This window comes from Lichenostomus cassidix, chromosome 5, assembly GCF_008360975.1.
Source record: "Lichenostomus cassidix isolate B80296 chromosome 5, HeHo_3.0, whole genome shotgun sequence".
Lineage (NCBI taxonomy): Eukaryota > Metazoa > Chordata > Aves > Passeriformes > Meliphagidae > Lichenostomus > Lichenostomus cassidix.
Window position 1 is genome coordinate 3,271,201 of NC_139486.1, and position 26,082 is coordinate 3,297,282.

At 46.2% G+C, this 26,082-nt stretch overlaps 1 protein-coding gene across 1 annotated transcript; it reads left to right on the top strand.

Moving 5' to 3' along the window:
- The first annotated feature begins 9,818 nt into the window (after positions 1–9,818).
- MAPK1IP1L (mitogen-activated protein kinase 1 interacting protein 1 like) lies at positions 9,819–22,136 on the top strand. Its single transcript, XM_085060999.1, has 4 exons — positions 9,819–9,917; positions 17,844–17,871; positions 18,405–19,118; positions 19,575–22,136. The coding sequence occupies exons 2-4, from the start codon at positions 17,848–17,850 to the stop codon at positions 19,584–19,586; spliced, it is 750 nt and encodes a 249-aa protein (XP_084917125.1). The 5' UTR covers positions 9,819–9,917; positions 17,844–17,847; the 3' UTR covers positions 19,587–22,136.
- Positions 22,137–26,082: the final 3,946 nt, after the last annotated feature.

Below are 26,082 nucleotides of genomic sequence, written 5' to 3' on the forward strand. Positions count from 1 at the left end.
TTCACAGGAACTGGGAGGATGCACTGAATACTTTGATGTTGTGCTTCGTATAATAGCAGAAGCACAAGGAAATAATCCCTTGCCTTATCTGATGTGCTCCTTTTGTTGATTCCAGACAGGCAGGATTATTGAGGGGGGAAAAGAAGAGCAGGAAGGAGAAGAGGGAAAGAGGAGGCAGGGAAACTGAGGAACCAGAGTCACCTCTTCCCAAGGGCTTCCCAAGCTATGAGTTGTGTCCCTGCTCTGTAATCTTCTATCCTCCTTCCCCCAGCCGATACTCCTAATTATTTTGATACCCACACACTGTCATCAAATACAACTCCCAAAAGCACACTTCAGAACTTTGGTTGCCAAATGTTTGGCCACATTCGGCTGGAAATTATTCCAGATAAATTCATTCAGCACTTTACGAGCTAAAAATGGCACATTTGTTAGCACACAAATAACATATGGCATTAGCAAATGAAATTTAATACTGTAACAGCTGAAATCACAAGTGGGGCTTATCCACCTTAACCTGAAATGCTCAGGGGGAGGGAGTAAAGCAAAAAAAAAAACCCGTGTACACTTCCATCCATCGCCCATTGGCTGTAGTGCTGTCATGAGCATCCAAAATTCCTTCTTGTCTCTAATACAAAACTTACTTAATTTTCTATAAAAGCAGGACACATACATGGCCACACCAGGCTGGGACAAAAGTCCATCTGATTGAGTCCTCTGTATCCCACAGTGGCCACAAGTGAAGGCTTAAGGAAGAGGAACTCAGGCAGTGGTCACCCCAGTACATCAATGTGTGCATTACTCATCTCCAAATAAAAATAAGCATTGTATGAGATTGTTTTGAGTGAAACGCTGAATTGTTGCACTGGACAATGCTCTCAGGCATGTGGTGGGATTCTTGGGACTGTCCTGTGCAGGGCAAGGAGCTGGACTCGATGATCCCCGGGTGTTCCTTACAGCTCAGCATATTCTGTGATTCTGTGATTCTGGATTTATGGGCTAAATGTTATCATGTGTCAGAATTTCTGTCAGTAGGGAGAGCCACTGCAAACAACCGACAGCAAATCAGTGAATGAATGAGAGTGGATCTCCATGAAAGTGCACTTCATTCATTTGCTAATTACAGCTCGTTTTTAATTAAGAAAACACATTTTCGCAAAAATGTAATATATACATTGTCTAAAAGAAAGGTAATTTCTAGCAGTAGCAGACCTAACCTCAGTGAAATCTTTGCTGAGCGAAAGAGTCCTTTCATTTTTTACTCCACTTTAGCATAATCGTTTAGCTGGAGTCTGATCCTGCAATCCTTGCTCTTACCTACTTGTTCTTCAGAAACAATGTGTGTGATTAGGAGCTATTCAGAACTTTAAAGAGGACTGCTCTGGTTGTTTTTATCTCCTGTTACTTCTTTAAACCCGCGGTTCGAGCTGGGGGAATGCCTCCTGTTTGGGGAGTTGGTCCTCTCTGCTATTTTGGCAGCACACCTAGTTGTTTTCCCAGAATGTGTTTAGCTGCAGTAGCGCCGAGGGAAGGAGTGTGACACAGTCCCGAACAAGACTGGTTTTCTCAGGTCACCAGCCGGCCTGGGCGCTGTGACACCGGGCTGGAATATCACCGAGGAAGTGTTATTCATGTTATTTGTGTTGCAACAGGCGCTCGGTGCTGCAGACCTCGAAACCAGACCGAGGAGATGCTCCACTTCCCGGAGAAATTCAAACTGGGGAACAATGGATGGCTCCAGGAGCGGCGGTGGAGGCGGGTGGGCTCGGCAGCAGTGCATTAACCAGGCCGGGGCTGCAGTCATGGGATGGGGAATCAAAGGAAGGGAATTTCCCAGAGGAGGAGGAGGAGGAGGAGGAAAACGAGCTCCTGCCAAGCGGAGCAAAGGCAGCGAGAGATCTGGGAAAGGCAGGCAGCGGGGAGCGGAGTTTGCTGGAGGCACTTTTTAAATGCCCGTTCTGCTAAACTGCCTCCAGCACAGCCCTGGGGAGCACGGAAATAACAAGGCAATTATGTCCTCAGATCCCCGAGATGCTGTTAGAGCCGAGCCCGGGATGCTTTGCCATGCACTTGATCACAACAGTCGGTCCTTCTGCTTTCTAAATGGCTGTAGAGAGGAGTATTCCTGCTAATTAATTGGGATGCCTTCGCCCCTGGAGGGGAGAAGAGCTTACGGTGGGATTTGGAATCTGTTTCTTCAGACAATCTTGCAAACATTCACAGGAGGAGGAATGCTGGCGGCCAGGCAGGGAGAGCTGAGCTAGGGTATGATGCTCACTCAGCCCGGAGTGATTCTACTGCTGGGAAGACTCACGATGAATTCTAGATGTAGGATTTCCGTGCAAAAAAAAAATCCGGTGCTGGGTTGACATTATTTTGCCCTGCTTCAACGAGAACTCCCCAGGGTAAAGCTGCACAAAGACAAACCTGCCACTCAAACTCAGCAGGGTTGAGGCTTTCTCATCTCAAACCTCATCCAAAAAGCCCTGAAATCAGTGAGGAAGCTTGGAAATGAAGTTTGGATCAGGCTCATTCCAAACCTTCCGTTATCTCACTTGCAATTTATCACTGAAATGACTGTAATTCTCCCCAGGGAGAATTTCTAGTATTTAAACAGCTACTACCCTGCATAATTTCTTCCTGTTTTCATAAGAGAAAGAGGAACTGAGAACATTATGCTAAATGCCTCAAGAGTCCAAAGAATAGAGACTTTTCACGGAATTTTCTGAATTTATTATCATTGTGAGAGATGTGGCTGGAAACAACCCCAAGGTTAAAAAGTTCAAATTATTGTTTTCACTTTTTTTTTTTAATGACTCTGGAAGTGATCTTGACTTCAGTTAATTCCAGCTTTATTTGCACTTTAAAGGATCTCTGTCAGGCAGATATTAAAAATATATACCTCTCATTTATTTATAGGACTCCTTCATAGTTGGGTGACTATTGACTTGACAAATCCATTTGACCTAAAATATGACTAAGAAGTGTATTTGCGGTTTGTTTATTAGTTGAGAAGTCCTTCCCGGGCTAACCTGTTTTCTGGCTGTACTCTTCCAGCAGGCTGATGGAAAAATAATACCCAAAGAAGGAAGCAGATTCTTAACAGTGATCATGAAAACTGCTTTATTCTCAGGGCATTTCTGCATGGCATTAGCGGCTAAAAGGCACCACTTCAGCCCAGCACTTAAGCTATTTGCTTAATCAGGGCCTGAAAGCTGAGGAGAAGGAGGAGGAATGGCATGGGTGTTATTCCCACAGAATTTCTTGAAGCATTAAATGGTTATTAGGTGATGGGACAAGATTTAAATGTATGAAGTAGCAGTGGGTGAAATTCGTGGGTTTTTGATGGGGTAGCCCAAACTGACAAGGCAATTGCAGCCATCAAATCCCTGCCCGGAGCAGGGAGGGTAGAAGTAAGATACAAAACTCAGTCCTGGAATGGTGTAAACGCCCTGAGCTGCACCAGGCAGTCGGTAAATGCCCACCCCTGTTCAGCGAAGAAATGTTGGGGGAAAATTCTCCCACTCCGAGAAATTCCTAAAACTACTGAAATTAAGAGAAGAACATCAGGAAAGCAGAGAATGCAGCTCAACCATGCTGCCACACCCCGCTGGATCAGCTCTGGATGTAACACTTTCCACAGAGTGTTTTTTACTCAATACTCTGGTCGATAATTCATCACATGCCCTTCAGTAGCACCTTTGTCACATCAATGACTTAGAGATCTTTCACGAGCTCAAACGATCCTTCCGTGCCTCATTCCCTGCATTACTACAAGCCATTTGCCTGTAAATGTGTTCTTTGGCACCCATCAGTGGATCATTGACCTTGCCAGTATGGCCACAGCATCAATACACATCTGAACTAGAGACATGAACAACTTGGTATCGAGCATTTAATTTCATGTATAAAATCCTAGAATCATTTAGGTTGGAAAAGAGCTCTAAGATCATTGAGTCCAACTATTACCCCTGCACTGCCACATGCACCCTGTCCCCAAAGAACATGTCAGTGGCTGTGCAAAACCAGAGACCTCAAAGCCCCTCAGAGGTTTGCAGAGAAAAGTGCCCGAGCACAGAAGTGTCTCCCAGTGAAAAAAATGGATCCCAACACAGAAAGATAAAAACGAGGCACAAAGATACACCACAAATGGTACCACGGGGAAGTGATGAAAAATGGAGTGATTGAGATTTCAGCAATCCGGGCACATCCTTCCTGCTGGGAGCTGCTCACAGGATAGCAGAGATCACCAGCAGGCATCCCGTGCTACAAATGACACTGTCACACAGCCTTGCCTTGGGTGGGTCTCCCACGGCTGCTGTTGCAGATGTAACCCCAGAGTGCCAATTGCCAGTGCCCTGGAGGCTTGGCAAGGGGAGGATCACGCCACATTCCTCCTCTTTCTCCTTCTCCTGAGGACCTGGTGTTGCCCACAGTCATGAGGCCAGCTGGACCTTTGGGCTGTCCCACTGTGACTATTCTAAAATCTCTCCCCCAGGGATGTGTGAATGTGCCTGCGTGTTTATATCTGTCAGAGCATCTGGGCCATGGGGAAAATCAACTCTGCCCTCACTGCCTGGGCAAAACCTCCACAGCCAGTTATTCCTCACCTCCTCCTCCCTCTCAGGAAAAAAAAAGAGCTTCATTTACAATTGCAACATCAGAGCGAAATAAAATAAGGGATCCTTTTATCTGCTTTTCAAGCTTTTGGATAAAGACATTTTCCAGCTTTTTCTCCACAGCAGTGAGCACTTGAAAACATGATCCTTCAGAGAACGAAGGGCCATAATTCTATATTATCATCTGCCTGTTGGAGCCATGGCTGTCAGCCAGACAGCAAATGTCACACAACTCATTGAGAGCCTGAGAGGATTGCAACACCATGCTGGGAGCCACGCTCTGGGATTGGGCATGTGGAGCAAAGGGGAAGGGCAGGAAGGAATCAGAAGGAGGAATCAGAAGGAATTTAGGACATGAGAGGGAATTTCTTCATGGAAAGGTGGTTAAACATTGGAAAGGGCTGCCCAGGGAGGTGGTGGAGTTACTGTCCCTCAAGGTGTTCAAAGAATGACTGGATGTGGCACTCAGTGGTCTGCACGGGATGACAAGGTGGTGACAGTCACAGGTTGGACTCAGTGATCTTTTCCAACCTAAATGATTCCATGACAGAGAGAAGTGATAAAGGTTTGGATCCCTCCAGGAAACTGTGGTTCTCAATCTGGGGGTGAGGGGAAGGTGAGCACCTCTCTGAGAGGACAGATGATGAGGTGAGTTCTATTGCTGTCACCTACAGAGGAATTTCCTACTTCTTATTCACTAAAGAAGAAAAAAAAAAAGTGAAGAGAGCTCTGTCTTCTGCTGCCAGACATAATCACCAACTCCAAAACCTGAAAACAAACTCACACAGTAACTTGACACATGATCAAGGCTTTACATATCCACCACTGTGGGAAGAAAATGTACCCAAAAAATTCACTCCTTGTCACAGAAAGCTCATGTGTTAGTACCAAAGTGACTGTCGAAGTGTCTTTAATGACAGTTCACCTGCTCATAATTTCACAACAAGCAGACAGCTACGCTTCCTTTCCAGTTCAATCCAGTTTATCTCCTCTCCTGAATAGGGTGAATTTGCCATCCCGATGCACTTTGAACCAGTTTTACGATTTTATCTTCATGGCAACAAGCCTCTGCTTTGAGGAAGAGCACTTATTAACTAGAGACAGCGTCGTTTTCAAAGTGATTTATTTTATGAGAGTTTTGAAATAAATGATCAGTCAGTGATTGGCCATAGGGGAAAAGCATATAAAAGCTTACCACATGCATTGAACATACCATCTGGTATCCTTTAAAATCTAGCTTCAGGGTGGCTCAGCTAATTCTTCAGAGTGCTTGATGTTCACAGAGCACACTGAGGCATGAATAGAAAAGAGAGTGACATCGCCCTGTAAGAATCAACACTGGAACTGAAGATTAATATCTTATATCTCACTGTTCCGGCCCATCAGCAAGAGACTGGCATTTTCTTAATGAAAGCTGACGTTACATTCCAGAATTTTAAACTTGTTTAAAAAAAAAAAAAGCACCAAAAACCTAATTCTTTTCAGGTTGGATAGCAAAGTGATGCCTCCACTGTGTGTTGTTCCTCCTGACTGGCTGATGTAAAAGGGAGGTACAACAAAGATATTGTTATTGTTCCTTTGAATTTATTGTTCACGGCATGAACAGCCCTCCGGGTGCGATAAAGTTCCCTGCCTCTGATGCCTGTCACAGCTCGAGATCTGTGTTATTGTCCCTGAAAAGTACTGAATCGGACAATTTAAGTATTGTCTGTTGGTCTTTTACCCCAAAACAAAGGCCGAGGCGGGCAATTATGCCCAATTTTGTCACTGAAAGACAAGAGAGATGCTGAAACCAGAGGGAGTTCAGCAGGGGCCACTGGCACAGTTAGGGGCCAGAGGATGAAGAAAGGCTGTGGAAATTGTGTTTTTGAGAGGGGAGAGAGGGTAGGAAGGACCTCACGGCAACCGCCAGCCATGCAGGCGGGTGGTACTGAGTGGGCAGAGGTACATGGCAGGAGGACAAACCACAAGTGCAGCAAGGAAAGTCTGACGGGATGCAGGAAATAACAGCAGCATTCACAGGAGCTGTATTTAGGGACAGAACATCCAGAGAGGTTGTGCAATCTCCAACTTTGGAGACACCCAGAACTCATGCAGACAAGGTTCAGAGCTATCCCTGTTTTGAGACAGAGGTTAGACCAGAGCTTCCTTCCAATCCAAATATTTACATGAAGCTGAGCTAAAAACAGAGTGGCCAGTGCTCGTAGCACAAAGGCAGCAGCACAGACCCTGCAATGCAGGGCTGTAATAAAGAATTGCCCTCACATTATCACACCAAACAGCCTTTCTGAATAATTTAAATTCACAATTTCACCCCAACGTTTCTTTCATTACATAATTTAGTGTGCAAAGTAACATCTTCCAATAGGATGTGGCCAGGGCTCAGTGTCAGCCCCTCCTAAGTCCTATTCCTGGCACTAAGAGGAATCAATTGAATGTAAATTCCACACTGGCACAGGCTGCCCAAAGAAGCTGTGGCTGCCTCATTCCTGAAAGTGTTCCAGGCCAGGTTGGATGAGGCTTGGAGCAACCTGGTCTAGTGGAAGGTGTTCCTGCCCAGGGCAGGGGGTTGGAATGAGATGCTCTTTAAGGTCCCTTCCAATCCAAACCATTGTGAGATTCCTTTTACAGCCTTCGGCACATACATACACACAGCTGAAGAGCTGCATTTGCCCAAAGGAGGAGAAAAAAATTCAAAAATTCATCATCCTTTCTGCTTCTACACATTGTGTGATCCTAAGGTGAAGCCTGGCAAGGTTGGTGGTGAGATTATTGATTAAAAGTGCCATTGAAGTCCCAGTCTGATATTTAAAGTGAGACATCACCACCGTTTGTCAGCTGCATGTTTGCTCATTAATTAAGGTTTCTAACTACCAGATTGCTCAGGAAGAAACGTCAAGCTCTGGGGACTCCTGCTGTCACCGCTGGCAGCCCCAGGACACAGCAGGAGCTGCCCACAGCACTGCCCTTTCGAGCGTGGAAAAGCAAAGGTGCCCTGAATACAGCTGGGAGGAGGATTGATTTCATTCTTATTTGCTCATTTCTCCCGAGGCCACACCACAAAGGCTGTTTCTACAGGAACTCCCAGTGATCGCTGGACTCGGAAAGGCAATTGCTAAAGAGCTGTGAAGTCAGCCTAAATTTTCCATGGCTTTTATTTAAATTCAGAAGACAGGCTGTCATGTCCTTGTGGGATGGGGTCTATAGCAAATGCCCACTTAGTTTTGGTAGTAATTATTTACAAAAATTAATCAGTAAAAACATTGCCATTTTATGCCTGTTGGAGCTACCATAGAATTCCAGACTGGTTTGGGCTGAAAGGGACCTTAAAGACCGTCTTATTCCCACACCCTGTCCTACACAGGGACACCTTCCAAAATCCCAGGTTGCTCCACGCCTCATCCAGCCTGGCCTTGAACACTCACAAGGATGAGGCAGCCACGGCTTCTCTGGGAAACCTGTGCCAGGGCCTCCCCATGCTCACAGCCAAGAATTTCTTCCCAATATCCCATCTCACCCTGCCCTCTGGCACTGGGAAGCCATTCCCCCTTGTCCTGGCACTCCAGGCCCTTGTTCAAGTCCTTCTCCAACTCTCCAGGAGCTCCTTTAGGTCACTGGAAGGGACTCTGAGGTCTCCCTGGAGGCCTTCTCTTCTCCAGGTGAACACTCCCAGCTCTCCCAGCCTGGCTCCAGCCCTTGGAACATCTCTATCGTTTCCTCTGGACTTGCCCCAGCAGCTCCACATCCTTCTGATTCTGGGGACCTCAGAGCTGGACGCAACACTCCAGTGGGGACTCAGGAAAGCAGAGCAGAGGGGCAGATTTCCCCCCTCTCCCTGGGAATTCAGCCCAGGACACGAGCCGTTTCTGGGCTGCCAGTGCCCAGCTCCTGCTCCTGTTGCTGTTTTTTCCCTGTTAATTCAGAAACAGCCGAATAATGACCTTGAAAAGCACAAATAGATGCTCTCTGCCGAGGGAAGGGCGCCAGCGGCCGGGTCGGCATGCGCTGGGCATCGCCTGTGCCCGCGTTTCTGCTGAGTTTAACGGAATCATCCGGGCATGGGAAGGCTCGGGATTAGTGCCATAGCTGGGGAGGGCAGGGCAGAGAACCACATAGCGTGTTTGGGCCCTGGAATAAGGAGGCACACAGGGAAGGGGCAAAGGGAAAAAAACCCAGGTGCGACTTTAGGTTTGAAACGTGGAAATTGGACGGTTTGGGATAACTTAAAATGAAATTTTGGTGGGATTTTGTGCAAGCTGAGGGGAAATCCAGGCTTTGGGTCATGGCCCCAAGGCTGACAAAGCTCAGGGAGAGTTTGGACAAGGCTCTCGGGATTGCTGGGCTGTCGGGATTGCCTTCAGACATTCCTGCTGGGCGAGAGGAAAATCAGAATGAGATTTTCAGCAATAATATCCATGAGGAGTAGCTGTTTATATGACTTTCCATTACACTGTTTATATGATTATTAATTACACTGTTGAACATGACAGAAGTTGTGCAGCTCCTGCTGAAGTGTTTGTTCTGGAGGCTGTTGGCTGGAGGTCTGAACAAATCGATGTTCTCAGAGCTTTTACTGGAACCACCTATGACAATTTAGCTTGCACACAGGAAGAACATTTTCATTTCTTAGTAGCTAAATCGATTTTTTTTTTTTTTACACCAAGAATATTTTGACTTTTGTTTCCTCTGAATGGACAGAAATGCAAGCGCTTTGCTTTGTTGGTTCTGCTGGTGTTAAACCGCACGGTGCAGTTTGCGATTCACGGACGAGGGGGGGCGACATACCAAGCTGCTGCTTTATATATATATATTTTTTTTTTATTTAAAGCGGTGAAAACGGTGGTGAAACGCTTTTTCCCAGCAGCTTTCCTAGCCCGGCGGACACTGCGGTGACACCCCGGGCTGACTCCCCTCACGAGCCGCGCCTTCCCCTCAGGGCTGCCGTCACGTGACCGCGGGGAGCCCCCCCCCCCCCGCGCTCATTGTCACGTGACTCAACCCACAGCGCGGCGGCTACGGGCGGCTGGGGGCGTGGTCTGCATACGTAATTATGGGGCGTGGCCACACGAGAATGGGTGTGGTCTATAGCGTGATGTCGCGTAGGGGGCGTGGCCAAACGGGGTGGGCGGTGCCAGTGACACGGCGGCCGTCGAGGGGCGTGGCAACGCGCGCGCCCCTCCGGTGTGCCGTTCTGGGCGTGGCCTCCGTGACGCAGTTCCGCTTCCGGTGCCCGTCGCGGTGGCGGTGGAGCTGCGGCCGCCGCGTCGCTCCGGGCCTGCGCCGGCTCTCCGCGCCCAGGTACCGCCACCCGGCCCCGCCGCCTGCGCGGGCCCTGCGCCGCCGCGGGGAGCGCGGGAGGGCGGGGGGGTTCTGCCGGGGAGCCGCCGGGCCGCGCCTGAGCCCGCCCGGAGGTGCCGCCCCGCCTGCGGGGGGCGGGCGGTGCTGTCCCCGCGGAGCACCGGGGATGGCGTGTGGCGGGGCCTGCTGCTCTGGGGCGGCCGTGGCGGCGCTGGCTCGGCTGGGTGAAATATTTGTTCGGCTTTTTTTTTGTGCTGTGCGGTGGCGATCTTATTAATGAGCACATCAGTGAGCGGGGATTGTGTATAAGTGACTTTAACTTCGTGCTTCATTCTAAAGAAGGGCGCAGGAAAGTCGGTTTTTCCGAGTTGATGGGAAGTTGGTTTATGAAATTTTAACGTTTTTAAGGCAGCTGGCTAACGGGGAAGGCCAGCGCTGTGTGGTATCAGTGCCTACCGAGAGCTGCCCGCCTGACAGGCTTTGGTATTGATGGAAAACTCCTTCCCAGGTGAATTCCCTGGAAAACGGTGCCGATCTGATGGTACCGAGCCTGATTTGCCGGTGTTGTGATAACAAAAGTAGCTGCTTTGTGTTTTTGAAACCAAACTGGCACGCCCTGAAACTGCCCTTCGCAGGAGCTGTGGAGATCAGTGGCTGAAGGAAACATCCGTGGGGAATATCAGGCCAGTCCTGGAAAGCAGTTTGGGTGTTCTTGAAGCTTGAGTTCATTCAAGTGCATTTTAGCAGTGCCAGGTGAAGATGTGAAAGGTGCCAGGTGTGTCCAGCTGGTGAGATTGAATCCTGAAGAGCAGTTTTGCTGTGGAAGAGCCTCTGCTAAGGAGCAGGAAGGTGTGTGGGTTTGTGTGTCAGAGGTGAGATTACAGCTGGAATGTGACACATGGGTTGGATGTTTTGTTAGGGGGTGACACCAAAACCCTACAGTGAAGCTGTTTGATAGACTATCTAACTCCTCAGAGTCTGTGTGTTTAGTTCATTTAAACAATTAAAATAATTAGGCTGATAATGTTTGAAAGGAGAAGAGAGGCTGCCCAGAGAAGCTGTGGCTTCTGGATCCCTGGAAGTGTCCAAAGCCAGGCTGGACAGGGTTTGGAGCAACCTGGAACAGTGGAAGGTGTCCCTGCCCTGCAGGAGATTGGAATGAAATAATCTTTAAGGTCCTTTCCAACCCAAACCATGCTGGCATTCTGTGATGTGAGGCTCTGTGGCTCTCAAGAAAATTTAAAAGCAACTCTGAAAGATCAGTTTTAATCATTCCGAGCTGCTGGACTAAAACATCTTTTTGAGGATTCCCAGGGCTGGGTGGTGTGGAGAGGAGGAGCCTTTGGCCAGGGAGATTCTCTGCTCTGCCCTGACTTTGTGTCACAGCTGGCACACAGACAAGGCACCTCCTTGTGATCCGTGTCTGCCGGGTGTGGGACCATCTGCTCGTGGTGTGGGGAGCAGATGAAGGGATCAGCTCTGGGCTTGGTGGGGAGGCAGCTGTGAAACTGAACGGCCTGACAAGGGTGAAGAGTTGGCACAGATCACAGATCCTTATGGCTTTGTGTTTTACAGCTCTCAGAAACTGCCAGGATTTCTGTTTCGAATATTTTTTTTTTTCCTGGTAGTTGATAATTTATAGCAAATGCCACAGTTTGGTTGTTGGTCTTAATGAAATCTGTCCTGAAAATCTGAAAACTAAACGTCTGATTTGTGTAATTTTTATCAGTCAAAACAACTGGGAAAGGGGTAGAAATATCCCCAAACCTCACGTAGCAACTTACGATGTAACTGTTGGTTTAGTTTGTTAGTTAATTTTATTCTCCCAATGGATAAATACCCAGGGCACACCAAATTGTTTTATGGTATGTGAACACTGGGGAGGCTTTGAAGATGGGGAAAGGGCCAGAGGAGACCACCAAGATGATCAGAGGGCTGGAGCAACTCTCCTTTGAGGAAAGGCTGAGAGTGTTGGGATTGTCCAGCCTGGAGAAGAGAAGAGAAGGCTTTGGGGTGATCTAATTGTGGCCTTCCAGCACCTGAAGGGAGTCTGCAAGAAAGACGGAGAGAGACTGTTTAAAAGAGTGACAAGACAACGGGGAATGGTTTGCCACTGACACAGGGCAGGGTTGGATGGGATATTAGGAAGAAATTCTTGGCTGTGAGGGTGGTGAGGCCCTGGCACAGGTTTCCCAGAGAAGCTGTGGCTGCCCCATCCCTGGAACTGGGGCTTGGAGCAACCTGGTCTAGTTGAGGAAGGTGTCCCTGCCCATGGCAGGGAGTGGAATAACATGGTCTTTGAGGTCCCTTCCAACCCAAACCATTCTGGCATTCTATAAAGGCCAGCTCTGAAGTGTTGATATTTAACGCCCGAAGCTGCAGAAATTTGCATATTTTAGAAAACATTTAGAAGCTGTCAAAGATTTGGTGTCTCTTCCATTTTCTCCGTGTGCTATGTTGGGTAGTTACACTTATGTGGGCAGAAATCCTGTTGTAGATGAGGTTATGCTGGTAGGAATTAGTCATGTTAGAGTGACAAAGGAACCTCTCTGCTGAGGCAGCCGTGCCACCCAGTGGAAATGCAGCACAGCCTGTTGCATCCAGAAAACCTTTTTCTGTGTTTGAAGGATGATCTTGGAGACAGGAACTAAATCTGGCACATCAAGTGTTGGAAGAATGTCATACAACTCAAAAAAAAAAAAAAATAGGCAAGCAGTTGATGCTTCGTTTTGGGTAAGGAAGAAAAAGTGCATTGGACAGCTCTTCCTGGTGAGGGTTCATAAGGACTGATGGTGGATAAAAGCCAGGAAAAGCAAAAGCATGGGAGAAAACGCTACTACATCCATAGTTTCAGTGGGATGGATGTGATCCAAGAGGGTTTGGAGCTCCAAAAACCACCGTGGAGCTGGTTTGTTGTGGAAGCTGCTTAGTAGGACTGATTTAGCGCGGCACACGTAGCACCACGCTTCCAGAAACAGGCGTTTCACAGACCTCTCTGAAAGTCACCAGTTGGTTGTGAATGCTGCTGGAAGATCTCTCCTGCCAGAGCTGTGTTGGAATTGTGCTTCCCAGCCTTTCTCTGTTCCCAGCTGCAGCCTCGCTCATCTCACCTACCTGCTAGCAATTTTTGGGAGCAGCTCGTGGGGATCCAGCAGGCCTTGCCCTGTGACCTGAAGGTTTTGCAGGGTGTAATTTCTGGGCACGTGCAGTGAAGTTCTTTGTCCCTCTCGTGGCTCTTCAGGATAAAGGATGAGAGCGATTCAGCTCCTGGCAGCCTTTTTTTGCAGACATTGATGATCTCTTTCCATCCCTCACTTCAGTTTCGTGCCTCTGGCCATTTGTGTCCTCAGAGGTGGCTGAGAGGTGATGCCCTGAGCAGCAGAGCTGGAGCTGGCAGGCTCTGGGCTTCTGGAAAGCCAGAGATGTTTCCAGGGGCGTTGGCCTTTGGAAAACAAAGGGAATCTTATCTTACAGCACAGTGGATGCAGCAGGACTTCACTTTGCCAGCTCTGTTGTCTTTCTGCTCCCTGCCAAATGACTTTAGCTCCTGAACCCTCCTTCCATTTGTTCTTTCTTCATCCCAACTCCAGGAAAGGATTATTTCGAGTAGAGTTTAAATGTGGCAAAACAAATGTGTGTTTCATGAATGGGGTTTTTTTCTGCTCTTATCAATGCTTGTGCACTAGGAAAGCTTCAAGAGATAAGTGGTTAATTCAGAAGTCCATTTGTTAATTCTGATGACTAAAAATCCCATCAAGCCACCATTCAGTGTGGGGTTTTTTTATAAAATCTTGAGCCCACATGTGACCAGGGGGAACCTTAAAATTTAGTTACTTGGAGGTCTTCTGTCTGACACTGTCTCTGAGTCTGATTTGTGAGCATGTGAATGCCTTGGGCAATAATTGTATTAATATAATTGATATTCCTGTAAGGCTTTGACTGAAACTCTTTGACACGAATTCCTTAGTGTTGAACAACCTGAATGGAATATAGATTCCAGATTTAAGTACAGATGAGTTCATATGTTGTCTGAATGTTAAGGGTAATTTCAGTTTCTTTTTTATGAAATGAAGGTGGCAGTACCCAGATTAAATGTCTGTTTAAAAAACATCCCTGAAATAGGCCATCCTGTCTGCAAGAGGATCCTTGACATGCTTGGCATGGGCTCAGTTATCCCAAATGTTGCCAACAAATGTTGCTCTTGTCTGCTTGCCAAAGTAAAAAAGCCACTAAATCTCATTATAAGCTATGCTTAACTGCTTTTTTTTTTTTCTTTTTTTTTTCATAAATCATGCAGCAGAATTGTTCCCTTCACTTTCATGGCACAGAGATATTTGGGAATGATCTACTAACAAAGGGGATATTTATTAATATTTGGGAAGCAGGCCTGTTTCAACTGTATTCACCCACTGCTTGACTTGAATTTACTCCTCTCTGACACTTTTGTGGCAGATCACAGGATTTTCTTTCAAGTTCTCCTTTAGTTTTATTTCTTCTCTTCCTTCTCTCCCTCGCAGCAAATGTTCCAACTTCTTCTGTGGACTTTTTTCAATCTGTTACAGATCTGTTTTTCAGTTGGTCTTATCCCATCTCTCCATCTGCCTAAAGAAATGAGGATTCTCTTGACCTGTTTTGGTGGTGTTTTTTTGATAACATGATGATGATGATGATGATTATTATTACCTGTGCACTTATGTAATTTTTTTTTTTTACTTGTCTCTATATTAATGATTGAGTTCCTTTATTTTGGGGGTTATATTAAATAGCTTCTCTGTCCATGGAGATAAATTGAACTACAGTACCACCAAAAAGCACCTGTCAACTTCTTGAGTGTGGTTAAATGCAAAAATTAATGAATTCTTAGCCTGAGAGATATTTATTGAAGAGAAATTGAGTTTCTGGTAGATATGTCTCAAACAGCTGAGCTGTTAATAACGGGAGCAGAAACCACTTCCCTGATAGAGTTCAGTTGGTTTCTCAATTTTAAACAAATAGTCCTTGATCTGAACATGTTCCTCATCTGAGACAAAGAGTCCTTACTTGAAAGAGCTACTGCAGCTATAAATTAATACTGGAGTTTTAACAAACCTTTGTATTCATGCAGTTAGGCACTGAATTCCATCAACTTTGTGGATGCATATTTCTTAAATGGTTTATTTAAATTATTAGGCATTTCTTAAAAGGTTCGTTTAAATTACGAGGTGTTTCTTGACAGGTTTATTTAAATTACAAGGTATTTCTTCAAAGGGTAATTTAAATTATGAGGTGTAACTTGAAAAGTTCACTGGGTTTCCACAGAGGTTTGGGTTGTTCTTGTGGTCATAAATAACTTGGGAAATGAGATGAGCAGTGTCTTGTTGACACAAAGCCATTCAGGAAAGTAAGGATTAGGTAATAAATTGGCAGAAATAATTCAATGGCAATAAATCTGCTGTAATTCAGAGTAGATAAATGTAGAGTGGTGCAGATAATTTCACATATAAAATGCTGGGCTGACCCTTGACACTGAGGAATGAAATATTGCCACAGAAGTGTCACTTCCACAGGGCTCAAAAAGCAGCTGAGACATTAAGAAGTATTAGGAAGGAAATAGAAGACAAACCAGAGCATAATTAGGATACTGTATAAATCAATGGTTATCCCACATCTTCAATTCTCTGCAGTTCTTTCTTGTCATTCATCCCAAAAGGCACAAAAGCCTTGGAAAAGCCTCAGATTGAGGCAGGGAGAATAATCAAAGGTATGGAATAGCTGCTGCACAAGGGTCAGGGATAGAGCTGGAGCTCAGCCTGGGGAAGGGACACCTGAAAGAAAATGGTCAAAATCTGTAGGATAATGATCAGCATGGGCAGGGGGGATAGGAATAGACTTGCTGATTTCCTCAGCTGCAAGAATGGAGGAGAAATGAGTGCAAGTAGTAAAATCCAGGTTTAGAACAAAAAAAGGAGGTGGCTTTTGTGCAACAAATAGCAGCCTGTGGAGCTCCTTGCTAGTGGGTGTTGTAGGAACAGCACTGAAGTGGGCAAATGAGACATCCCCTCATCTAAGTGAGGTAACTGGATGTGTTTGTGAAAAAGGAATTATTTGAGGGTTACTGCTCCATAGAAATTGTCTGCAACTTAGGAAGTGTCTGAGCTTGGAATCATTGAAGTGTTGGGGTGAGTGTCATTCCTGTTCTTGTTCTCTACTGGTCATTGTCAAGATAAAATTGGATGCTGAGCTAAATGGCCTCTTGTTCTGATCCAGAACTGTCCTAAGGTTAGGAAATTGCGTAATAAAATTGTAATAAATTTACAATACAGTTTCAAAGAAGACTGTATGAATAATATAATGTAAATAATGTGAATATATATGAATCTGGAGGAGCTTATAAACCTATTTGATCTGGACTCTCTGCAAGCCTCTGTTCCTGAGACTGTTCTCTGTCTTAAAGTCAGTTCTTCATCATCATCAAGGGAATACAAAAATTGTGTTTTGTGGGGGTCAACTTTGCAGTAGTATTTGTACTCTTGACTTCTGTTTTGCATTTTTCCTTCTCTTACATTCCTTTCTGTCTCGTACACTCTCCCCTAAAAATTCTGGCTGCTCTTGCTCATCTTTTTAACAGTTCCTCACCTCTGGTCAGTATTTGTTAATGTGGCTCATTGGTCCCTATTTTCAGTGCTCCTTGGAAGTGTGGAGAGTTTGGAAGTTGGATACACATTAGTAACACCTCTGTAATCAATTGCTGAAGTTGGTGAATGTAAATAAGAACATCCTCTGCACTTGGTGTGCTCTGAAATAATTGGGGGATAAACCATCAGCAAACTATAGTTCTTGTATTTTTGGCAATGAGATCTCAGTGGGGATTCCAGCTCTGAGGTCCCCAACATCAGAAGGACATGGAGCTGTTGGAGCAAGTCCAGAGGAGGCCATGGAGATGCTCCAAGGGCTGGAGCTCCTCTGCTCTGGAGCCAGGTTGGGAGAGCTGGGGGTGTTCACCTGGAGAAGAGAAGCTCCAGGGAGATCTCAGAGCTCCTGCCAGTGCCTAAAGGGGCTCCAGGAGAGCTGGAGAGGGACTGGGGACAAGGGATGGAGGGACAGGACAAGGGCCTGTGGCTTCCCAGTGCCAGAGATGGGATATTGGGAAGAAATTCCTGATTTTGAATATGGAGAGGCCCTGGCACAGGTTGCCCAGAGAAGCTGTGGCTGCCCCTGGATCTCTGTGAGTGCTCAAGGCCAGGTTGGATGGACACCAGGAAGGTATCCCTGGCCATGGCAGGAGGTTGGAACTAGGTGATCTTTAAGGTCCCTTTTAATCCCAAACCATTCAGTGATTCTCTGATTTAATCATATTTTGGTTTAGATACATTGATTTCACCCACAAGAATCCTCATATACATTTTCCAAATCCCAGTTTAGAAAACACCTGGAATCCTTCCCAGGCATCCCTGTCTGGGCAGGCTCCATATTCTCCATATGAATGCTTAAAATATTCCTCCCTTTTGCAATGTGACCCATTTAATCCTGTGTCACACCTGTCTGAGAGGAGGCAGGTGGAGGCTGAGGACTTTTCCTTTTCATGAGAACTTTTTCCAGAGGAAAGTGTTTGGGTTGCTCTGTGAGTGCAGGGAGGCAGCTGGGACAGCAACAAACCCAGGGCTAAAACACAAAGAGTAAATTTATTCCCATGACCTCAGTAACTGGGGATCCCCAAAGCAGCACCTGGGCACAGGAGTCCCAGCAGACATGGGCACTGATCACCCCGATCTGTGCTCCAGGATCTGGTGTGGGCCAGAGGTGCTAAAACCAAGGCACCAAGAGGTGCTGCTGGTTCAGCACTTGCTGTGCTTCAGATGAGACAAATGTAGATGTCTCATGAAGTCTTGCTTAAAAATACCTTTATTATTTTCAACAAATTTCACTTTATCTTACCTTACTTTTCAGCACAATGTCTGGAACTGATGATTTTTCGGTAAGTAACAGTTTTTCTTTCCTGAAGATCAGCCAGTTGTGTTGATTATTCCAAAAGCTGACATAGTTTTTTGAAGGAAAAGGGGAGCTGACAGCTGAGAGATTTCCTCTGCATCTCAGTCGTGGTGTTTTCCTTTTGGGTAAATGTAGCAATCCCTGGACTAAACATCGGAAGCTGCTGGGTGCCTCGTGGGTTTCTCTCCTGTGACACTAACAAAGGAGCTGTGCTTTAACAGCATCAAGATAGTTGTAATGGAAATCTAGGAAAATGTTTGCAGGTTCGTGCCGCAGTTGCCTGTTGTTCCGTGCGGTGGGTCGCCTTTTATCTTTGGGATCTTTTAACAGCGGCCTGTCAGAATGCCTCTGCTGCCTTAGTGATAGGAGCTGCACAAAAAATGAATGTAATCATGTGTGTGCAGCCACCAGGAGCTCTTCTGCTCCCGCTCTGGCAGTGGAGTGTAGACACGTGGTGGGGGGATGTGTGCAGCCAGCCAGTCGGGCACGTTCCGTTCTCACCGGCGCTTTGTCTTTCAGTTGGCAGATGCTTTACCAGACCAGTCGCCTGCTAAAACCTCCAAAGTGAGCAGCACCAAGCCTGGCCAGCAGCCCGGGCAGCCTCCGCAGGGCTGGCCGGCTTCCAACCCTTGGAATAACCCCAGCGCCCCCCCTATGACTCCCACGGGACTGCCACCAAACACATCGGCTTCCAGCGTGCCCTTCGGACCTCCTCCAACGGGAATGTATCCTTCAATGCCCCCGGGACCGCCTGCTCCATTTCCTCCTCCTCCTACTGGACCCTCCTGCCCTCCTCCTGGTGGTCCATATCCACCCCCAACTGTGCCAGGTCCTGTCCCGCCAGGGCAGTATCCTCCACCAAATATGCCCTTTCCAGAGCTTCCAAGACCTTACGGAGGTCCAACAGAGCCAGCTGCACCTCCTGCTCCTGTTGGGCCATGGGGATCCATGCCCTCCGGAGCATGGGGACCAACAATGGGAGGGCAGTATCCTGCTCCCAGCATGCCATATCCACCCCCAGGGCCATATTCCGCTCCTACCCAGACTCCAGGGGCTGCGCCGACAGTGCCATGGGGTACAGTCCCGCCTGGAACGTGGGGACCTTCACCGCCCGGGCCATTCCCTCCACCCACAGGATCATATCCAGCTCCAGGACTATATCCTACGCCCCCTAATCCTTTTCAAGTGCCATCTGGTCCTGCTGGTGCTCCATCAATGCCTGGTGGTCCCCATGTGAGTATTTCATTTTGGTCTCAAATTACTCTAAATTATTTCACGTTTAAGTTGGGGAAATTCGGTAGCATTAAGACCTGTTAGTGCAGGTAAGGACTTTCAGCACACCTGTTCTATTCCTGAAGTCAGTGGGATAACAGCAACTTGTTAAACTTTAAGTACACTAAAATGGTAAAAGCATTAGGTTGGAGTGTGTCTCACGTTATAGTGCTCTTCCACTGCTTGGAAAGACTAAAAGCCAAAAAAAGGGGGAAAACCTAGTAATAATTTCTGAAAAATAAAGTATTTTAGTCTCTTTAATCTAGAGAGATTGCTGCTACAGCAATAGGGAGGGAATAACAAATTATAAGGATGAATTTGTGATTTATTAAGTGATACTTATTATTTGTGATTTGTAACTGAATGAACTGCTGTGTGAAAAGCCTGCATTGACCATGACTTTATTGTCTCTTGCAGCCTTACCGCTGAATACGTTCTGGGCAACAAAATACTGTAGTTTTCCACCTTCATCCACTACTTACAGAGATTTTTACAGTTTTTGTTTCAGTAATGTATGGGGCTATGAAGAATTGCCTCTTGTATGTGCATTTGAGGTATGAAGGAGCAGTTTACATCGATTTACCTTGCTCATATGCTGGCATAATTATTTGGTTTTAATCAAGTGAAATACAAAGAGAAGAAATCAACTAACACACCTGTGGTTATGTTGGCAAGTATTCCTTGGAAAAACGGGAGTTGCCATGTAAGGATTATAAAGAATCAGGCCCGTGGAGCTAAAAAAAATTAATTCTTAAATTTCCATTAATGCTTTAAGTCTTGTTGCCAGACTCGTGCTGGTCATTGAACAGATGGATAGTCATATTTTGTCTATTTTCGGGTTATTCTAAAAAGTCAATAGAGAAAGTGTTTCAACATTTTAGTCAAGAAACCTGATTTTCGAACGTGCTACAGTAATTCAAACTAACAAGACAGAGCATGTGAACTCGAAGGTTTTCTCAGCATTTTGTACATACTCAAACCAATTGCTCGGTCTGGGACTACGGAGGAGAAGAGCCACGTTTGGAAGCCTTGGTGTGACTTGTCACAGCACACTGTTGGTGTTCACAAACAGGCATTCCTGTGCAAGTGAAATAACCTGGATGTGCAGTTAACTTTGAATCAGCAAATGTGAGTTTTGTGCATGCAAATGAGGACATCCTGTTGCCAGTTCTCATTCTGTGGTGGTTGGAAGTTTGGCTTGGTCTGTGTAAAGAGAAACTGATCCCCGACGTAGGTACTTCCCTATTTCTGACCTGGGTTCTAGTCATTTCAAATTTGACTTGGCTGCTGGGTTGTGTAAACCTGGCAGGCTTTTTCAGAGTCCCTGGAAACTGAACTTGAGCTTAAAGCCCAACCTGAGCATTCCCTTCCCAGCAGTTTTTGGCACAGTTGTGTCACGACAGAGATCCTTGTTGCCGCAGTTGGGCACAAGGGGATCTCGTTTGCTGTCCCTGGGAGCAGCTCCCTGTTCCCAGCTGGGTGTCTGCATACCTCACGGAGTAGGTGGAATTTGGGAGAAATTGAATGTCAGGAAGCCTGTGCACTGCTGTGCAGCTGCCTCTCCCAAGGGGCACTGCCCTGAGTTTTCATGTTCTTGCCATATCTGTGCCAAGCACATCCGAGGGGTTTGCCAAGACACAGCCACGTCTCTTGGTGGTACTTCATGGCCTACACTTGGACCACGGACAGTTTGTTTCCTCCCCAGCTGGGGATCTCCTAACTTAGCCTCTGTGGGTAGAATTAGGAACAGATTTTGCTTCACATGGTAGCTCATTAGGGAGTCTTTGTATCATGGAACTGTGAACACGAGTTAATTCTCTTCCAGTACCTTTGTGGCTTCCTGCATGCATGTGATGGACACTCAAAAAGCACATGGGGTGACCTGGTGGTGATGCTCCTTGGTAATCATAGCCTTTATGACAAAGTCCTGACAGTATTTTTGCAGGAGAAAGCAGCCAGCTGAGCTGTGGCTGCATTAATCCAGTGTCATGAAAGCTGATAGCAAAGGAATGTCTATTTTTTGTTTTAGGAAGACAATACTGGAGCTGAACAAAAATACTTAACATTTCAACTTAAACCCCAGCAACTTAACCCTTGGAATGAGAACCAAAAGTGCAAGTCTTCACTAACCTTAAAAAAACCCCAGTTGCCCCCCAAGCAGACTTGGCAAGACTAATTAAAAATTCACGTAAGCAACATTGACTGCATTTGCTCAAGTGCATTTTTGATACCTGCAGCCTTAGACTGTAAATCATTGTAATGAAAAAAGATTTATTCCAAATGAATGGATCATGCAGTAGCAGCACTCCAGCTGGAATTGCACTGGCCGTATGTCTCTGCAGGGAATGGGAAGAGGTAGGAAAGGATAAAGCAAAAGTAGCAAGTAATGATTTTTGGAAAGGGGTTTTGTAAAAGTAACTAGACTTCTAGGTTCTTCCTGAAATAGGCAGGATTTATTACTGGAACATTTAGGCTAAAATTCAATATATATGGGATGTTTTTCAATGTATATTCGTATTTCTTGAGGTCATGAAAACTGTTTCATAACCCCTTTGTTTTTGTGAGCAAAGTTCTTTGCATAGCAGTGAAAAGGGTATTCCTGTTAATCTATTGTGTAAAAACTCAAGGTGTCACTATATACCGTGTAGTAACTTTATCACATGTTATGTCAAGTGTGAGCAACTTCTGGCCTGAAGCTTTTGCAATGGAATTTGTACATTTCTATGCATCATTTTGAGTTCAATTGCTGAGGAGTTCGTTTTGACTTGTGCTTTGAGGTTGACATACTGCATTTGTTTACAATAAGAAATATAAGCAATCACATCTTTAAAGTATAGATTATCACCTGCTGCTGTATTTTCTTTAGATGAAACAAATATTGCTGTATGATAGTGAGAAGCTATAAATACAGGATTTGATATTTTTTTGAAAATGCTGTCACTTTTGTATAAGATTAGACATTAAACGTATTTTCAAGACTGTTGTGTTCACTGTTTTTCAATTCCTGCTTTTGACATGCCTGTGTAGACTTTTGCCTTGAATGAATAGTAAAAATAGGACATCCTTGATTTGCAAAGCCTGAATATAAAATCAGAATTACTTGACTTCTGTGAGTGTTTTTCCTCTTCCTTTTGTGATATTTGCAGCCTGTACATAAGGGATATTAAATGTGGATGTGACCATGGCTCTGGTGTAGCATGTCAGCCCCAGGTACTGCCTGTTCACAAATTCCTGGGTAATTAAGAGAGAAAAGATCTGGTCTTGCTTCTTCCAAAGGAGGAATGGGACTATTTTTCACCTGTGAAGAGTTGTGTGTGTGTGTGTGTTTTCTCTGCCTCTGAACAATTCCTGTGCTACATTTTCACACTTGGATGTGGTAAATGACCCCCAAACCAATGTTTTTATGCACTTACCAGGAGTTTGATGGAATAAAGTGAGTGACAGAAACTCCAGGGCTTGGCATCAGTGTGAACTTCTAAGTCTGAGCATTACTTTTGGATACATTTCCATGTAGTGACTTCCAGAGCAGTTCACACTGAGCTGGGCAATGCTGCTGCCTTGGTTCACACCTTCACCCATCAGGAAGGTAAAGATGGCAGCAGTGAGCAGGAAAGATTAGAAACAAAATTATTTATCCACTTTGAGGCTTGAGAAAAGCTCTTTTTAGCCCGTGGTCCAAAAATAATTCTTACATCTGTTAATAGAAGAGTGCAATGTGTGGGCAGTGCTTTATCCTGAATGTTCAGCTGTGGGATTGTCCCTTCCTCTGGATTTCTCAAATTAATTGTGTTTGCAACGCTTGTGCATCAGTAAAAACGTGGGCATGCAGATCCACTTATGTTAATTGCTGCCCTGCAGACCCAGAAAAGTTCAGATGAATATTTTTGAGGGATCAAGTCCTATGAGGAGCAGCTGAAGGAGTTGGGGGAGCTCAGCCTGGAGAAAAGGAGGCTCAGGGGGAACCTAGCTCTGCACAACTCATGACAGGAGGGGACAGCCAGGGGGATTGGGCTCTGCTCCCAGGGAACAGGGACAGGATCAGAGGAAATTACTTAAAACTGCACCAGGGGATGTTTATTTTGGATGTTAGGGAAAATTTCTTCATTGAAAGGTTGGTCAGGCAGTGGCACAGCTGCCCAGGACAGTGGTGGAGTCCCCATTCCTGGAGGGATTTAAAAGCTGTGTGGATGTGGCACTTGGGGACATGGGGCAGTGGTGGCCTTGGCAGTGCTGGCAGAACGGTTGGACTCAAAAGACTTTTCCAACCTGCAGGATTCAGTGATTCTAAGTGATATTTATCCATATAACTCTTAGGAGAGGAGTACAAACCCTTCCAGGGGTCTTGCAGAGTGGTCAGTGAGTGGTTAGATCTGCTCTGTAGGATGTGTCAGTTCTGCTCCACTCTAGTGCAGATCCATTGCTGTGCCCAGGCATGGATGGATTCACTGCCAGCCTGTCCAAACTGCCTCCACGCTGTCCCAAGGGAGAGATGGTGATCACAGAGTGGTTTGGGTTGGAAGTGACCTGAAAAACCATCTCATTCCAGCCCCTGGCATAGGCAGGGACACCTTTCACCTTGATAGGAAAGGTGTCCTGAGCCTCAGTGCAGTGACAGCCCTTCAGCATGTGTGGATTACATGTTCCATGCATATTTTTATTAATATTGGCTTCCCTATTTCTGAAGTTAAGCACAGAATTCCAGTTGTTAGAAGGCAATCCCATACACACCACACAGCCAGTGTGCACTGATATCTGTCATCTGGCACATCAAGAAGCACAAGATTCAGCTCTCACACAAAGCTTCCAATCAATGCATCCACACAGCAGGAATAAATCTCATGGTGTCACACACCAGGGTGTGCTTATCCCACAGACAGCTGGAGGAAGATCCCAGTTGGACTTGGACCTGGATGAGCCCCGTGGGTGGATGCTGTAGGTATTTGTGCATGCAGGGAGTGTGCTCTGTACTCACTGCCCAGCTCCACCCAGAGCCACCGATCCTGGGCGCCTGTGCTGCTGCTGGGCTGTGGTCTGGCGACGTTTGGTGGCTCTAGAAATTGTACATTTCCCTATTTCACTTAGTGTTGGCCCAGCTTTCCCTTTTCCACGGTTGATGTAGTGGGAGGACCTAACTCCTTTCGCAGGTTAGTGGAATGAGTGAACTAAAAATGTGCCAGCAGAACAAATTTTTGGTCACTCCTGCCTGCAGAATCTCTCAGGTTTGTTGAAAGCAGGTTGCCCATGTGGCTGTCCCATCTCTGGAATTGTTCATGGCCAGGTTGGATGGGGCTTGGAGCAGCCTGGGATAGTGGAAGATGTCCTTGCCCGTGGCAGGGAGTGGAATTGGAGCATCTTTAGGGTCTCTTCCAACCCAAACCATTATGGCATTCTGTGATACTTTTGTTTCCGAGATTCACTGGTTGATCAAGTTGTCCCATTTGATGACAGTGGGACTTTGTATCCCCTGCGCAGCAGATCATGAACTATGATGGAGTTACAAGTTACACCCAGATAAATGACAAGGGGTGGTCACTGTAGCAGGAGGAACAGTTCTGTTCTCTGTTATCACTTTCCAAAGTGAACCCTCCCTGTTAAATGAGAGACAGGGAGATAAAATCACACTGCCTGTGTTCCTGTCCTCTTCCCAACTTTCTCATGACGAGACAGGGAAGGGCTGAGTTGAGCAGCCCTAGGCACACCTTGCCTTTCATTTCAGCTCCTCCTGCTGTCAGCACAAGATCTTACCTGCTCTTGCAGATTCATGTCCTTGTGATTAGGGGAGGGAATTGCTCTAGCAATTAACCCCTAAACTCCTGCAGCAACTCACAATTTCATTCCATGTGGGAATTAGGAACCTCTCAGCGTCTCTTCCCACCAAGAATCACACAGGACTCTGAAGAAAGTAGTACTGTTTTATGCCTGATTAAGAGCAAACATGGAATTTATCCATTGAAATAAATCTGGAAGATGACAAATGACACTGGATTTCATTTGTGAATTCCTGGGCTTGGCATGAATGGAGAATGGCATGGAGCTGTGCCAGGGTGGGTTTAGGTTGGATTTCAGGAAAAGGTTCTTCCCCCAGAGGGTGCTGGGCACTGCCCAGGCTCCCCAGGGAATGATCACAGCTCCGAGGCTGCCAGAGCTCCAGCAGTGTTTGGACAATGCTCTCAGGAATGCCCAGGGTGGGATTGTTGGGGTGTCTGTGCAGGGCAGGAGTTGGACTCTGATCCTTGGAGTTCCTTCCAACTCAGGACATTCTCTGGTTCCTGTGGCTCATGAATGCAGTGTTGTCCTGGGGCAGATCCATGGCTTCTGGTGAGAACCCCAGAAGTGTGTGCTGACAAGGGGGTTTTGTCAGGATACTCCACTTTTCTGAGCTGTTAAAGGACAGTGAAAAGTAACTCTGTACTGTGCCTTTTCACAAGAAAGTGCTTAAATTTGCACAGTGTGAAAAGCTTTCCATTGCAGTGCTTTGTGTGACAGAAGTGGTTCAAAGGGGTTGTTTCCAAATTGTCTGTATTGCCTTCAGTTACAGGCAGCACCCTCCAGCAAAGAGAAGGTGACAGAATATCAGTTAAAATTCACATAAAGTGGGGGAAATTACAGCTTTAATACCCTGCTGCTGCTCTCACTGCCTGCCAGGCTCTGTAAATCCAGGGGTTGCTGGCACTCCTCAAGGAGAGATTTATTTTGAAAGATCTTTAATTCAGGCACTTCAAAGTCTCAGCAGCTTCCACGCCAGGCTTGCATTTCTGCATTTCTGCCTGGATGGTGTCCTGTTTTCCCCTTGGAAAGCCACACCACATAAACCTGGAATACTGGGGTGATCACAGTCTGTGCTGGCACTGTCACCATCCTTGTCATGGTGCTCCTTTCCTGGGGCTCCATCCTGGCTGTCAGAGTAAGGAGCTGCTAAAAGGAG

Excerpts from the sequence above, each read along its gene's own strand:
- MAPK1IP1L (XM_085060999.1), top strand. The coding sequence starts at position 17,848 with ATGTCTGGAACTGATGATTTTTCG. Across the intron at positions 17,872-18,404 it reads CTGGAACTGATGATTTTTCG|TTGGCAGATGCTTTACCAGA; the intron begins GTAAGTAACAGT and ends TTTGTCTTTCAG.